At 50.1% G+C, this 14,092-nt stretch overlaps 1 protein-coding gene and 1 long non-coding RNA gene across 2 annotated transcripts in view; both read right to left on the minus strand.

Annotated features, from left to right (window-relative positions):
* LOC116962758 overlaps positions 1 to 7,669 on the minus strand; it is a 25,841-nt gene extending 18,172 nt beyond the window's left edge. The window contains exons 1-2 of the long non-coding RNA XR_004407781.2: positions 7,544 to 7,669; positions 5,986 to 6,091 (exon numbers count right to left, since the gene is read on the minus strand). This is a non-coding gene — a long non-coding RNA (uncharacterized LOC116962758). The remainder of the gene's footprint in view (positions 1 to 5,985; positions 6,092 to 7,543) is intronic.
* Positions 7,670 to 8,079: 410 nt separating this feature from the next.
* On the minus strand, positions 8,080 to 12,009 carry LOC104366677 (RNA 5'-monophosphate methyltransferase). Its single transcript, XM_032997497.2, has 2 exons — positions 11,806 to 12,009; positions 8,080 to 9,537 (listed from the first exon to the last, which is right to left on the minus strand). Exons 1-2 carry the CDS (start codon positions 11,995 to 11,997, stop codon positions 8,923 to 8,925), a joined length of 807 nt encoding a protein of 268 aa, XP_032853388.2. The 5' UTR covers positions 11,998 to 12,009; the 3' UTR covers positions 8,080 to 8,922.
* Positions 12,010 to 14,092: the final 2,083 nt, after the last annotated feature.

The raw sequence follows: 14,092 nt of genomic DNA on the forward strand, positions 1-14,092 counted from the left end.
CCCCAGCCCCCCAGGCCCAGACCAACCTGCTCTTTGCTTTCTACCCCGACCCCAGTTTCTCTTTTGCCATCATGAAACCACAGCGCAGGTGCCTCTGCCCCACAGCAGGTGCACAGGCAAAGCAGTTCCTGTGATGGGACGGAAAACGGGCTGTTCTCCCATCTTATCACAACCAAATTTGTATTTCTGTTACATGACATCCACAGACATATCGCAGAGAGGAACCAGGGTGAGCCACTCTCCATGACCTCCCTCTAAGAGATCCACTGGCCCCTTTGCACATCTCTGCTCTTTAAGAGTCAAAGTCTTTCAGACTATCCTTAGTATTACATAGGGTGCTGCAATGGCAAGCGATGGACTCAGTGGGCCCACCGACCCTGGACCCTGAAATCAGAGCAGGGAGTTGAAAGGAACCAGGTTCTGCATCAATCAGTTGCTCCACTGATGACAACTGTGACCATCCTCAATGTACCTCTACAGGGAGCATCAGGCCCTCCGGAACCTCCAGGTACCTTCTCGGTACGTGCCTCCTCTCCTCTTTGTCTCTACGTACACACCTGCACATAGACAACATTATCAGGTTTACTAGTGGCTTTACAAGCATTTACACACTCAATAAAGCATTCTTTTGCCTTGCAGTTGTGCCAGCTCTTTGTAAATCCTTAATACGCTTCCTTTTGAACCTGGAGGAGAATCAGGCCACCTCTACCAATACTGTTTGCTGTAGTTTATAGCTTACAACTCCTTAAAAAGACTTTCCTCCCTCTCCCCTAAACCTCTCCCCTTCTGAGTCATGCTCTGCACAATGCCTGAAGTCAGCACTTCACACAAACCAGCTGAAGCTGGTCTTTGGAAAAAAAGCAGACGCATACATACAGAGCAGGGAACAGGTACCAGCCAGGACCTGCAGGCTTGGCAAAGAGCGGAGAGAATTTGCTGGTGACAGCACCAGCTAGAAACGCAGATCAAGAGAGAACACAGAGAAGCAGAGCAGCTCTCTGCTCTCCACCTCCCCCGAAGGCAAAGATCAGTGTTTGTGACACGAACTAGTCACCTGGGAAACTTGCACAGGGAGAGAGAAAGGCCTAGCACAGGCCTGTTCTTCCCTTTGCATTACTCCATTCTTCCACCTCCAGCTTGACTAAGTGCATCCTTCAGTCTTGGGAATGCCCCCCAAATCAGTTCTGCACTGATGTTATTCAAGGTCAGATGAGATTTCTGCTTTCAGCACTGATAGTACAATCCGCAGGAGAAAAGAGCTCGTAAATACAAAGGCCAGAGGTACCCCAGGAATATCTAATTCAATTCCCAATTCTCACCTGCATTTACTCTTTTTTTTCTTCCTCGCTCCTCCCCAAAGCAGCTACAAGACTCACCAGTGCTGTAAGGTCCCTGTTCCCTTTCACTGAACTGTAACCTTTCAGACAGTATCTTTTCCACTCAAGACTGAACACTCCATTACACATTCCCATGCTCTCAGGTTCAACACCTCTGCTCTCTCATGGCTTTTCCACGAAGGCAATGCTTGCCCTGCACACTGCACAAGATATCACGGAAGAAGCCACACTGTTTTGGAAAGTCCCACAGGTTGGTCAAGGCAAGGCAGAAAAAGTGCTTTCACAGGTCACCACGGCTGCCTTGATCCAAGGACAAAATTGTCCACAGAGGGGATTTGCAGTGGGCTCAGAAATGACCCAGGGCAAGCCAAAAGCAGTTCTCTTGGGCATTTCTCCTGAGTAACAACTGTGGGTATTTGAAGGAAAAGACTAAGCAACACCTGTTTAAGTAATGGTTAAGACATGGAGTTAAAACTTAACCTGAGTCAGTAAGGAATGCACTGCAGGCCCTGCTCTAGGGGCTGGAGGACAATAAATAATTCAGCATCTGCCCTACTTAGCCACCCCGGACAACAGGAGTCAGCGCTGGTCGGGCTGGGAATGTCCAGACAAGGAATGCAGCAGTTATTCCAGCAAATCAGTCCCAAGAGATCCAAGAGCCCTGGATAATAGCCACCACACACATTCCTGAAAAGCCCTCACAGCTTTCAAATACAGCCCTGCTAATTCATTTGCCCCCACGCACTGCAGCAAGGAGGCCTAACCCCTGCCGTAACGCAAGAGCAGCCCTACAGAAGGGCTGGTACCGCCAGGGCACTGCAGCTGCAGAGGGGGATTGAGGTTCTCCTGGTACAGACCCACACCCGGCCCCACGCAGGGCAGCTCGCCTCCAGCTCCCCTGCACCCTCATGCTCACTCTGTCACCTGCTCCAATGGGACACGGAGACGCTGGCTGTATTAGAAGGGTACATTAAAACCTTTGCTCTCCTGTGTGTTTTCTTTACAAAGGGTAAGGGCTTTCTTCCCCAACATGCAACCAAGGATCTCTTCCCTCACGCTAGCCACTTCACAGATGAGCTTTTCCCACCACCATCTCACATGCTTGAAACAGTGATCTTCCAGGAGGTAATTGAGATTAAAGGGACACAGAGAAAGAGATGAGCAGTCTCAAGGGCCAGCCAGGAGAGGAGCCGCCCTGCTTACTTCCTTTTGATCTCCACAGAGAACACCACGGAGCTGCCCTTCTCTTTTGATGTGTCACCCTGCAGCTTGTTCTCTCGCAGGAGGGCAGGCCTGTTGCAGCATGACTGCTCCGGATTTCAGCTGCTGGGGTTGCAAAGCTGCATTTCAGCAGCTTCTGTGCGTTTCACAGACTTCAGAGTCTCTGGGTTGACCCCAGGGGTGGAGGGGAGCTGAGAAGGCCAAGGAGGGACACCACCCTCAGACTCAGCTCTAACTAAATCCTTGTCACTCACATAGGAGACACATAAATTGCTAGTGCAACAATAAAGCAGAATTAATTATTATGGAATCATGAAGCACTCCACACCAGGATGCAGAGCAGAGGATCTGCAGTGCCATGTTTAATCTTTGGCCCACCATATACGACTTAGATGAAAGGGGTTTTAATCAATTACAAAGGCACTTATCTCAAGCACATTCTGCTTCAGAAACATGAGTAAGATCCCTCCTTACCTTCCCTGCTTCACAGCAAAGTCCCCACACTACAGTGAAAGACTTCAGAAAGATCTACTCCTCTGAAAATATTCTCTCTCAAAATAAAACCTTCTGCTCAGAGTCAAGCCACTCTGTGAAGGATCCAAGGATGGAATAGTTTTGTTGCAAATCAGGATAAAAATCTAGGCAGCTGATAATAAGCATTTTATAAGCCTGATCCACAGCTGATTGAACTCAGATTATCTGGTCATAACAGATCAGGTCTGCATACCATTTCACATTCACTCAAGGGCTTATCACACCAGATGTCAGGTTATGCTTCCCAGGGAAATAAAAAATGCAAGATCACAGGTCCAAGGAAAGGAGCAGCTCACCCGAGTTCTGCATCCAGCTGGTGAGAAGCCTAAGAAAGGAACCCATACTGCCCAACCGAGAATGGCAGTCTGTTAGACTTGAGCACCTTCAGTTCTTGTCGAAGCATTATGAGCACATCCCAACCCCAGGCTTTATTCTGCAAAGTCAAGACCCCTTCCGTGTCTGAACCTAGTGGGTGACCCAGCTCTAAGGTAACGAGGACACGCCCATATAATTAAATCCAAGAAACTCAAGCTTGAGCTGATAAGGGAATTGGTGGCCAGGCTTCCTCCCATCATGCTCCAAGGGATTTCTGTGCAAAGGCCTGTGGGAAACCAAACCTATCGCCCATGTTAACACAAGTGAATCTAATGAGAAGACTGAGGTGCCTGTAACGAAACCCCAAAGACTAAAGAAGGAGCAGGACAAACTTCCCACACACCACTTCACTATCTATCAACCTCTCCACTAAGTCCAGAGAGACTATATCTAAGCCTTGGAGACTCAGAGAGACCATTGCCTAGGCATCAAACTTAAGCGTACATGGCTAAGCTGCATCCATTTCCATAACCAACAGGGCAGCTACGCTGCTGTGAGCGGCTCATCTTTCCGATCCCCTCTGACCTCATTTGCAACAAGGCTGAACAGGACCAGCCTGCAGCACGTGTCCAGAGTGAACCTCAGACTCACACCTTGGATTTGCGGTTGCTTTTCCCACCAAGCTCCCCCCAACTCTGCCAAAAGGGCTCCATTTCCTCACACCATCAGCTCACCTAACAAATCAAAACTTTGCAAGAGAACTGGTTCACACCTGGTAGAGAAAAGACATCACGCATTTGGTTCGTGGCTTTTCTTTTCTCAGGTTTCCACACTGCCAGGAACAGATGCCCGTAGTTCCATGGGTTGACACCTCTCACTTTTCTCCTTTAATTCACAGGCAGCAAAATGCCAGGAAGAACATGAATGAACTTGCCCTCAGCTGAGCAAAGGAAATCCGAAAAATCTCCAGCTTCTGCCACACAAGCTTGTAGTGACAAGTTGCTGGGTTTCCAGCTAGAGGAAGCTGCTGTGGGAACAGACATGTTGCTGCCAACTCTCAGTTCCTAAACTTGATTCCTCCACTCTTGGGCTGGTCACACATTCTGGGGAAAGTTGAATTAAACCATTTTTGAACTATGTCACCATTTAGAAATGCTGATGAACAGTGTCTGCAAGGCTGTCACTACATATATGCGTAAGAAGGAAAGCAGAGAGCAGGGAGATAGGTGCTTACAACAGTCATTTGCCCTGGCAGCTGTCGACATCAAACTGATAAAATTACTGCTGTTGCACCATATTTGTGCACTAAACTTTTCCCACTGAGTGCATCCCTTGTACTCATCCAGCACAAGAATTTAGGAAACAGTGAACTGTCTCTTAGCAGAAGGAAGAGTTAAAATTAAGAAAAATTTTAAAATAATAAAAAAAGACCTCTCATTGAGTCCATCTAAATCTTACTTCCTCCAAAGGCTGGAAGCAACTGCAGAATCATCCAGAAACTGGAACCTAGCTTATGCAGGGCTAGGTGCTTCACCTCTTCTGCCTAGATTTTTCCATCCAAGGAAGGGGGATAATTAGCTGCGACTTGCTACACAGCAGTGGCGTGAGACTTAATTAGTCAGAACACTTTGAAGGTATGGTACCTTATTAATATCTGAAGTGGCTGCAGTGATTATTATGAACAATGGCATAGCTCACAGCTGACGATACAGCTCAGCTCATCAGTATTTTTCATTCTCAAAAGTGCTGTGCAAACACACAGCCAATATTCCACATCAGAAATCTCCACAGTGGTGGGTGGTTATCAGGCTCACTTCGTGGATGGAAAAACTGAGGCAAGCTCTGATGGAGCCCAGCAACAATCACAGACCATGGGAACTCCTCACTTGCTACCGGGATGGAACAGGGCAGCAGTTTCACAGTCCCATCACAGTACCCTGTAACATTTTGGGTCTGTTTGGAAATGCTCAGCAATACATGCGCTGTGTAGGTGTTGAATTTAGCATGCTCTTGTAAGCTTTAAAGGTAGGAAAGAGCAAGCAGTATCTCTTAACTCAGCCTCCAACACAGGCACACACACACACAAATGATGTGGCACATAACGAGCGAGCCAGGACAGCTGTGGGACCTACACATCAGCACAGCCTGATGCCATATGCTCTCAGCTGAGCAGTGGGAGCACAGCCCTCCCTCTACATACACAGGGAAGTTGCATCTCCCTTGTTTTAGCAGCAGCAACCACCACCAGGTTGGCCCCATCCTCGGATCATGAAGATGAGCAACCAGCATTTCAGCACAGAGGCCTCTGCGCCTCCCCTCAGCTCAGGTACCACAAGCTCTACAAGGGTAACCACCCCCGGGACTCACACAAGCAAGGGGCAGCTCTAATTCACCAGCTGTACAATGAACAATTACCAACCAACTCTACAAAGTGCTCTCAGCACAGGGAACAGAAGTGCTGGTTTTAACCCTCATCTTTACTTTCATTCTGTCCTGCCTTCAGGAGACATGGGAACACATTTTAGACACATTGCAAAATGCAGAGTACAAAAAAAAAATAAATTCTCCAGAGCCTTACATAAGCCCTGCAGTTGAGATCCACAGGCTCTCCCCATCAGTGTCATGGAGCTGGGTTCCCACCTCTCTCATCTCCCAACAGCTTCCTGGAGAGCAGAAGCAGCAAGCTGAAAAGAAAAGAGATTTATTTTTTTTTCTCCTGTCTGCTAAAGGATTGACTTAGTTTTGAGCTCCTTAGTATCCCAAGAACAGCACAGAGATTTGACATTATATGGAGCTGTACTTGTGGTTATATCCAAAGGACAAGAAACAAAGCACACTGCTGTGCTAAAGCCAAACAGAGCTGATTTTGGAGCTCAGCCATTTCCGAGACAGTGGGACATATTGATGTTAGCAGTGTAATAGTACAGGCTTGAGACACAAATAAGAAGTCATCACACTGTTACATGCACGCTGGGCCGGTTTGCAGGTCTATACATGGCCAGCATACAAAGGCTGGAAAAAAAAGAAGAAAAAAAAAACCCAACCCACAATCTTTCAACAAGCAGCAGCCCAAAAGAATCCCCCAGGCAGATACTGATCTATCACTCAGTGCACAAGGAACATAAGACAGGGTCTCTTTGAAGGGGAAAGTCATTCTAGATGGGTGCAAGGGATGTCTCCTGGGTGTCTACTATCCCAACAGCTCTTCATAAAATTTTTCACATGCAAGTGTGTAAATCCCCAGAGGAAAATGAAAGGCAAGAAACCCTACTGACCCCTTTAGGCTTGAGCACTGAACAGATAAGTCCAGGTCTGTTTAATAAATATTTCAAAGTTCAAAGAAAACAGCAACTAATATTGACACAATCCAACAGAAACATCCCAAGGGGCAAGGCTGTAGGTTGCACGATGCTCCAGTGCCACCTGGTGCACAATGCAGGAAAGCAGCTGAGTAGAATGAAAGGGGAGGCTGAGCTGCCTGGCAGCACTGGGTGAGCCAACACCCCCCGAGTCGTCAGCAGAGCTTACCCATAGATCACAGTGAATGTCGGATGAAGTGCTTAATTACCAAAGTGATAAATGTTCTATATAAACCAGGAGAGAGATCAGGCACTTGGGTGAACCCTCAGGAGAACACATGACAGATTGGTTCTCCCTTCACTCCCACAGGGATAGTGAAATCAGCCCAGACTTAAAAGTCATATTGAAGAAAATTAACCACCACCACCACCAGGGAAGGCACACTTATCTGCAGCTGAGAAGGCAGAGGAGCTCTCGGGACTCCTGGTAGGAGTCCTGAGTATTTTCTATATAGCAGAACACTGAAAGTTGCGTTTATGTGAAGAGCCTCAAAGCCTTTCTGTGACCCTACACAGTCTCTTTAAACACATGTACACACACACACGCACTTTTTTCACACATCTATCCATGGATCCCAGCAGCTTTTCATCCAGAAGGCTGCAGCCAGAACACTCACAAGCTTCATACTTTCACCCGAGTTCATTGTGGAGGAAATGAAAGCTTGCTTCTTTTTCCCCCTCCCCTCCACTATCACTGCATGAGTAAACAAGGAAGGCCCAGTTAAGGAAAAGTAAAACATAACCAAAATTTCTTTCTGCTCCTGCACACAGGCTCACCTGGGCACGAGAACTGATAGACAAGAGCACCTTCCAGAGGAGATGGCCTCCTGTCCTCTCCTGACGCAACGCTTACGGCACGGCATGTACCTGGGCTGCCCGCTCACTTCACAGGAAGAGAGCAGCGGGACCTAGAAATTCATGAGAGTCATCAGTTATCTCTCTCTGTACGTCATAGTCTGCCCAGGTAAGGTTTTTAATCTGTTTAGACAACACCACAGAAGCGTGACTTCTACTACCAAAGCTAACACTATGTATGAACCAGAGCTAGTATGGATATTAAAACAAGAAAAATGAAGTTAAAATAAGACATTTTGCTCAAGTTTTCTTTCTTCATTGATTTTACTGGGAGGGGAAAAAAAAAAAAAAAAAAAAAAAAAAAAAAATCACAAAACCCAGTGAAAGTTGCTACAAGCCTAGCAAAGTCTCATTTGAGCCTGGAAATACAAGGAAATTAGAAACTCGGTTACCTGGCACTGCTTAGGGTGTTGAGAACAATGTGAACAAAAAGAAGGATTAAAAAACCCAACACAGTATTTAGGACAAAATTAAGTTATTTTTATTTTAAGGATATTACTACAAAAAGCACTGTTATACAGTTAAATGAACACACACCCTACCACAGAAATCCCTTGCTCCACAGGAGGATCACACCACTGTCAACTTCCATAGCACACTCCAAGCAAGCCCCAGTGCAAAGGGACACTGATCACAGCCTGACCAACATCAGCAAGTCACAGGATGGTTTTGGGGGGAAGAGACCTTTAAAGGCCACCTAGTGCAACCCCCTGCCACGAGCAGGGACATCTTCAACGCGATCAGGGTGCTCAGAGCCCCGTCCAGCCTGACCTTGAACGTTTCCAGGATGGGGCATCCACCACCCCTCTGGGCAACCTGTTGACCAGACACCCTCTGCAACCATCCAACTTACTTTTTCATAGCTAGCAAACCAGGTTATATGTTTTCTAAGAGCACTTTGTTCAGAAAACATGACAAGAAACAGAACAAACAGTGCATCACATGGGTCAACAGAAAAGTTCCCTTTCCTTGAAAAACTCCAGGGACAAAAAAGGCATGTTCTCTCTTCTTTCAGAGAATATTCTTGGTACACACAGAAAGCACATATGTAGCAACTTTGATTTCAAGAGCACTTTCTAGGAACAGCAATGTCAGAACCCACAAGGTAGGTTAAAACTGCTACCACATTTGGCAGATGAAAAAAAAAAAAAAAAAAATCACACAGGCATTACTTGCCTCAAACTCCCTAGGGAGATCAAGGCCTGGTCCCAGGAGGGATTTAGGAATTCCTACATCCGACTCTGTAAACAGCAAACACCTCCTTGCCTATGAATTCATGAATGTGAGAGGGCCACTGTCAGTCACTGCTCCTGTCCTGAAGACTCCCTGCTCTTGTGATTTGAGCCATTTGACTTAAAAAGCAAGAGACTTCTGTCCCAGCTGGTGCTCCCAAAGCAGCACACCAGCTCCATGGCGCAGTCCTGCGTCAAGATCTGGGTTATCCTCTCTGCCATATCCCCATTGATAGCAAGAGATCGGAAGTGATCAAAGTCATTTCTGCCCAGCTTCCGCAGGCGGCGCGCGGCCGCCCTGTAGCACTTCCACGGCTGAGGTTCAATCAGCAGGTACTTGCACAGAGAGGAGAGGAAGGACAGGAACTCCATCAGGCCACTATCCCCATGATTCAGGTGGATCCACATGGTCACAGACATGCAAAAAACAATGTCAAAGGTGGAGCGGCCGAAACGGCCCAGGTAGGAACTCAGGAATGGCTCCCTGGCACCGGAGTCCATGATGTCCAGGTTGGCAAAGGATATGGAGGCAGGAAAGGGGCTGCACTGCTGAGCCCTCTCAATCAACGCTGGATCAATGTCACAGCACAGAAGGTTCAGATCCTTTCCAGCTGCAGGCTGGTCCAGGCTGCCTTCGCTCTCCTGAAGGCCAAGGAGATGCCTGTACAGAGCCACGCTTAGCTCCTGCAGAAAGGAAAACAACAGGGGTTCACGGGGCCTGCACCGCCTCATTAACACATCACAAACACACAGGATCCTGCTCTCAGCAGCAAGGTACAAGCGCCAACTCAAGAGCCTGCTCTCGATGAAGTTCAGAACAATAAGCTCACTGACAACCTTCCTTTCTGTAGCAAAATGCATCACAGCAGCCCTGACTACTGGAAAGTCAGAGATTGGAACTAAAACTGTATCATCACACACTTGGGGGTTTGCTCCAAAAACTATGGGAAAGATGAGTTTTAGGTACAGGAATCTTGCTGGATATCCCCAACCAATGTGAGGGTGAAGGAATCACTGGCTTCCCTACGTGAGCCACAGAGCTCCCTAGCGGCACTTAGAGCTATTTATAATGCCTAATTTAGAGTAATAAATTCCTTCCGCTGCTGCTAAAAGACATTCCCTGACCATTCGATTGTAGCATAAGATAATTAGCATGAGAGCTTTCCTTTGAATTTCCTTTCGCAGAGTGCACCACTGAGTGGAAAGTGTATTAATCTTTTATTAAAGGAAATCGATGAATTCCTGAATGATGGACTCAAAGCCTGCAGCTCAGACAAGCAAGCAAAGGGTGTCCTCTAGTGGTGAAGGGCTCTGCACCTCAAAACGATTGGACAGAACATTTTTACCTAACCTGTTTCACAAGTTCACCTGAAATAAGATCTAGAATTGTCCTTTAGCAAATGCCTTGGGCAGACCTTCAAACTTTCTGGCAGGGGGCTGGGGGAAGAGAAGCCGTAGAAACAGCAGTACTCTTGTCCCCAGCCAGAATGCAAATTAATTCTGAATGAATAATTATTTCAAAGTTAATACATTAGATAAAGTTTCCATCTGAAAAAAAAAAAAAAAAAAAACTTTTAAAACACCTTTAAACATAGTATAATTAAACACTGCACCAGAATGCATCAGAGATGCACAGATACTTCTGTATTACAACACAACAAAGCTGCAAGCTGAGGAAAAGCTGTGAGAGAAAAAAAGCAGAACTAGTTAAAAGAAGAGAATGAACTTTCAAAAACGGAAAATACTTCAAGATTCACCAGCTCTGTCACAGTATCTTCAACAGCATGCGACCAGGATTTTAGTTTCAAGTTCTGTCTCACGAATAAATGAAGTGATACTACACAATACACAACAGGTTATGGTTTCTAGCTTCAGGCTTGTGCAGTTCTGCTCTTAGGGCAGTCCTGTAGCGGCTTTCTGGTGCTTGGGACACGCAGCAACCTGGGGTACTGCAGGCTTAGGCCTCACCAGGAAAGAGGACAGACCCACCAACACAGTTTCCGAAACCAACTCTCAGCAACACAACCAGCTCTGCCCCACCCCGCCTTCACCCCAACCCTCACCCTCCTCTCACAGGAGACCTGCAGAAGGGTTTCCCACACACCGGTGACCTCCCGACCCCCATGAGTCTCCTGCTGCACTCAAGTCCTGCTTTCCCACTGTGCCCTTCATCCCTGACCCAGACTGCTACCTCCACCCCAGGCTGTCCCATTCCTCACCAGCCCCCCAGGTCAGTGCTCCCACCAGCCTTCCTCGCTGCTCTCCAAGGCCCCAGGCCACTATCCCCACCCAGTCTTCTCAGTCTGCCCCATTCTTCCCCAACATCCCATAGGAATGTCTCCCCCAACATTCCCAGTCTTCCCTCCAACATTCCAGCTCACTGCCTGCCCCAGCCTCCCCACTCTGCCTCAATGCCCCCAACACCAGTGCCTCGCCACCTTTCCAGTCTGCCTCCCAACACCTCAAGCTCCTGCCCTTCCTAGTCTCCTCCATCCACCTCACTAGTTCAGGTCACCACCTTTCCCAGTTTGCCCCATTTCTCCCCTCCCAGGCCCTTGTCCCCACCGCAGTCTTCAGTCTGCCCTACCACCCTAGACCTGTGCCTTATCCCCAGTGTTTTCCATAGGCTGGTCAGTCCTCCAATACCCCAGACAAGTGCCTCCCCAGTCTGCCCCACTGTCCCCCCAAAACCCCAGACCAGCGCCACCCCTCGCTCTTTCTCCACACCAGAGCCTTCCCGCTGTCTCACAGCCCCACAAAACCCCAGACCAGTAGCTCGCCTAAATTTTTCTCACAGGCCCCCAATACTCCAGACCAGTACCTTCCCCCCAAATCTCTCCAGTTTCCCCCACACCCCAAACCACCATCTCAGCGTTCCCCTCGCCCCAGGAACCCTCAAGCCTGCTGCCCCGCGGCCTACCCCTCCCGCCGCCCGCCGAGGCGCGCTCTTACCCCCGAGTTGCACCCCACATCGAGCCCCAGCAGCGGGCGGGACGCCGCGGGGAACAGGCTCCGCAAGAGCCCGCCAGGCAGGAGGCTGACCCGGACCTCGGGAGGGTGGAAGCGGGAATAATTGGGAAAGTTGCCGTAGGGAGCAGCGCCTGGCTCCAAAGCTGGAGGCCCCTCGCTCATGGGCGCCGCCATTTTCTTCTGTTACCCGCGAGCGCCGGGCGGGAACCGGGAGGGAGCAGAAGTGTTCCGGGGAAGAAAGGTTCCGGGGGGGGCGATTGCGCATGCGCCTACCTGCATGTGGGCGGGGGTGGCCCCGCGGCCTCGGCGGGCTGAAGGGGACAGGGATGGGGACAAGGGGCAGCTGCCAGCAACCAGCACAGCCGCAGCCCCCCTACCCCCGCCTGTCCGGGTCCCTCTGAGAGAAAAGAATAATTCTTAGAGATGGATGCACAAGGCCATGGAACCTGATGAAGTGTATTCGCGGGTCCTGAGGGAACTGGCGGATGAAGTGGCTCAGCCACTGTCTGTCATATTTGAGAAGTCATGGCAGTCGGGTGAAGTTCCCGCTGACTGGAAAAGGGGAAACATAACCCGCGTTTTTAGAAAGGGGAATAAAGAGGACCCAGGGACCTACAGGCTGGTGGGTCTCACCTCTGTGCCCAGCAAGATCGTGGAGCAGATCCTCCTGGAAGCTGCTAGGGCACATGGAAATCAGGAGGTGATTGGTGACAGCCAGCGTGGCTTCACTAAAAATTGTGCCTTACCAATTTTGTGGCCGCCTACGAGAGGGTCACAGCGTTGGGGAAGAAGGGAAGTGCAGCCGCCGCCCGCTCCCCGCCGCCCCCCGAGCTGTGCGGTGGGGGACACGCGGGGGGGCAGGGATGCCATCCCGAGGGACCTGGGCAGGCTGGAGAGGGGGGGCTGTGGGAACCTCCTGGGGTTCAACACGGCCAAGGGCAAGGGCCTGCCCGCGGGTCGGGGCGATCCCAGCACAAACCCAGGCTGGGCCCTCGAGGAGGGGATGGAGAGCAGCCCCGAGGAGAGGGGCTGGGGGGGCTGGGGGGGGAAAACTGCCCCTGAGCCAGCCCTGTGCCCTGGGCTGCAGCCAGAGCAGGGGGGGCAGCGGGGCCGGGGGGGGGATCCTCCCCCTCTGCTCCACTCTGGGGAGACCCCCCTGCAGTGCTGGGGCCAGCTCGGGGGCCCCCAACAGCAGAAGGACCCGGAGCTGCTCGAGCGGGGCCAGAGGAGGCCACGGAGATGCTGGGGGGGCTGGAGCAGCTCCCCTGGGGGGCCGGGCTGAGAGAGTTGGGGGGGTTCAGCCTGGAGATGAGAAGGCTCCAGGGGGGACCCTGAGAGTGGCCTCCCAGGGCTTAAAGGGGGGACAGGAGAGGGGGGGGGGGACTCTGGGTCAGGGGTGGGGGTGGGACGAGGGGGGGCGGTTTTGCACTGAAAAAGGGCAGATTTAGGTGAGCTCTAAGGCAGAAATTGTTCCCTGTGCGGGGGGTGAGGCGCTGGCCCAGGGTGCCCAGAGCAGCTGTGGCTGCCCCCTCCCTGGAAGGGTTCAAGGCCAGGTTGGACGGGGCTGGGAGCCCCCTGGGCTGGGGGAAGGGGGCCCTGCCCGGGGCAGAGGAGTTGCCACTAGATGATCTTTAAGGTCCCTTCCAACCCAAACCATTCTATGATTCTATTCTATGATTCTATGGGTTTGTGTAAAAACACACCGCCTGGGCCCCCCACACTAGAGCAGGCCAAAGAGGCATGGCTCCAACCACCCAGGTATAACATTCAGCCCTGCCACCTTTGCCCAAGCATTGCCATGGTGACACTGTGGTCTAGCATAGGGGCACAGGCCTTGGGGGGGATCTTGGGGTCCCACCCACCCAGGGTGCCTGGGCAGCAGGGCCCTGGAGGAACCACCTCCCCTGAGAAGCAACCCGCATGCAAAGACATGTCAAATAAAGCCAGAAATTTTATCTCAGCTTTCACTCAGTGCTGGTGTCAAAACCCACCTGAGTATGAACAACCCAACCTCAGCAAGCACTTTCCCCATTTATAAAAGCTTTTACAAGCTTCTATAGAAACGTTATTTAGACATATATAGATAAATAACATACAAATGTTACTTAAATAGCATTTCAACATGTGACTGCCCTATGTTTTCCCAGGCCCCCATAGGCAGGCAGTGAGCAGGAGGTTTTACAGCAGAAGACAATGAAAGCTCATGGTTAAAGGAGGTAAAAAGATTTGGCATGGTGAACATTTTAGGGTCAGGTTGACACAGGGAACT

This window comes from Tyto alba, unplaced genomic scaffold (genome assembly GCF_018691265.1).
Source record: "Tyto alba isolate M040663 unplaced genomic scaffold, T.alba_DEE_v4.0 Super-Scaffold_23, whole genome shotgun sequence".
In the NCBI taxonomy this organism is placed as follows: Eukaryota; Metazoa; Chordata; class Aves; order Strigiformes; family Tytonidae; genus Tyto; species Tyto alba.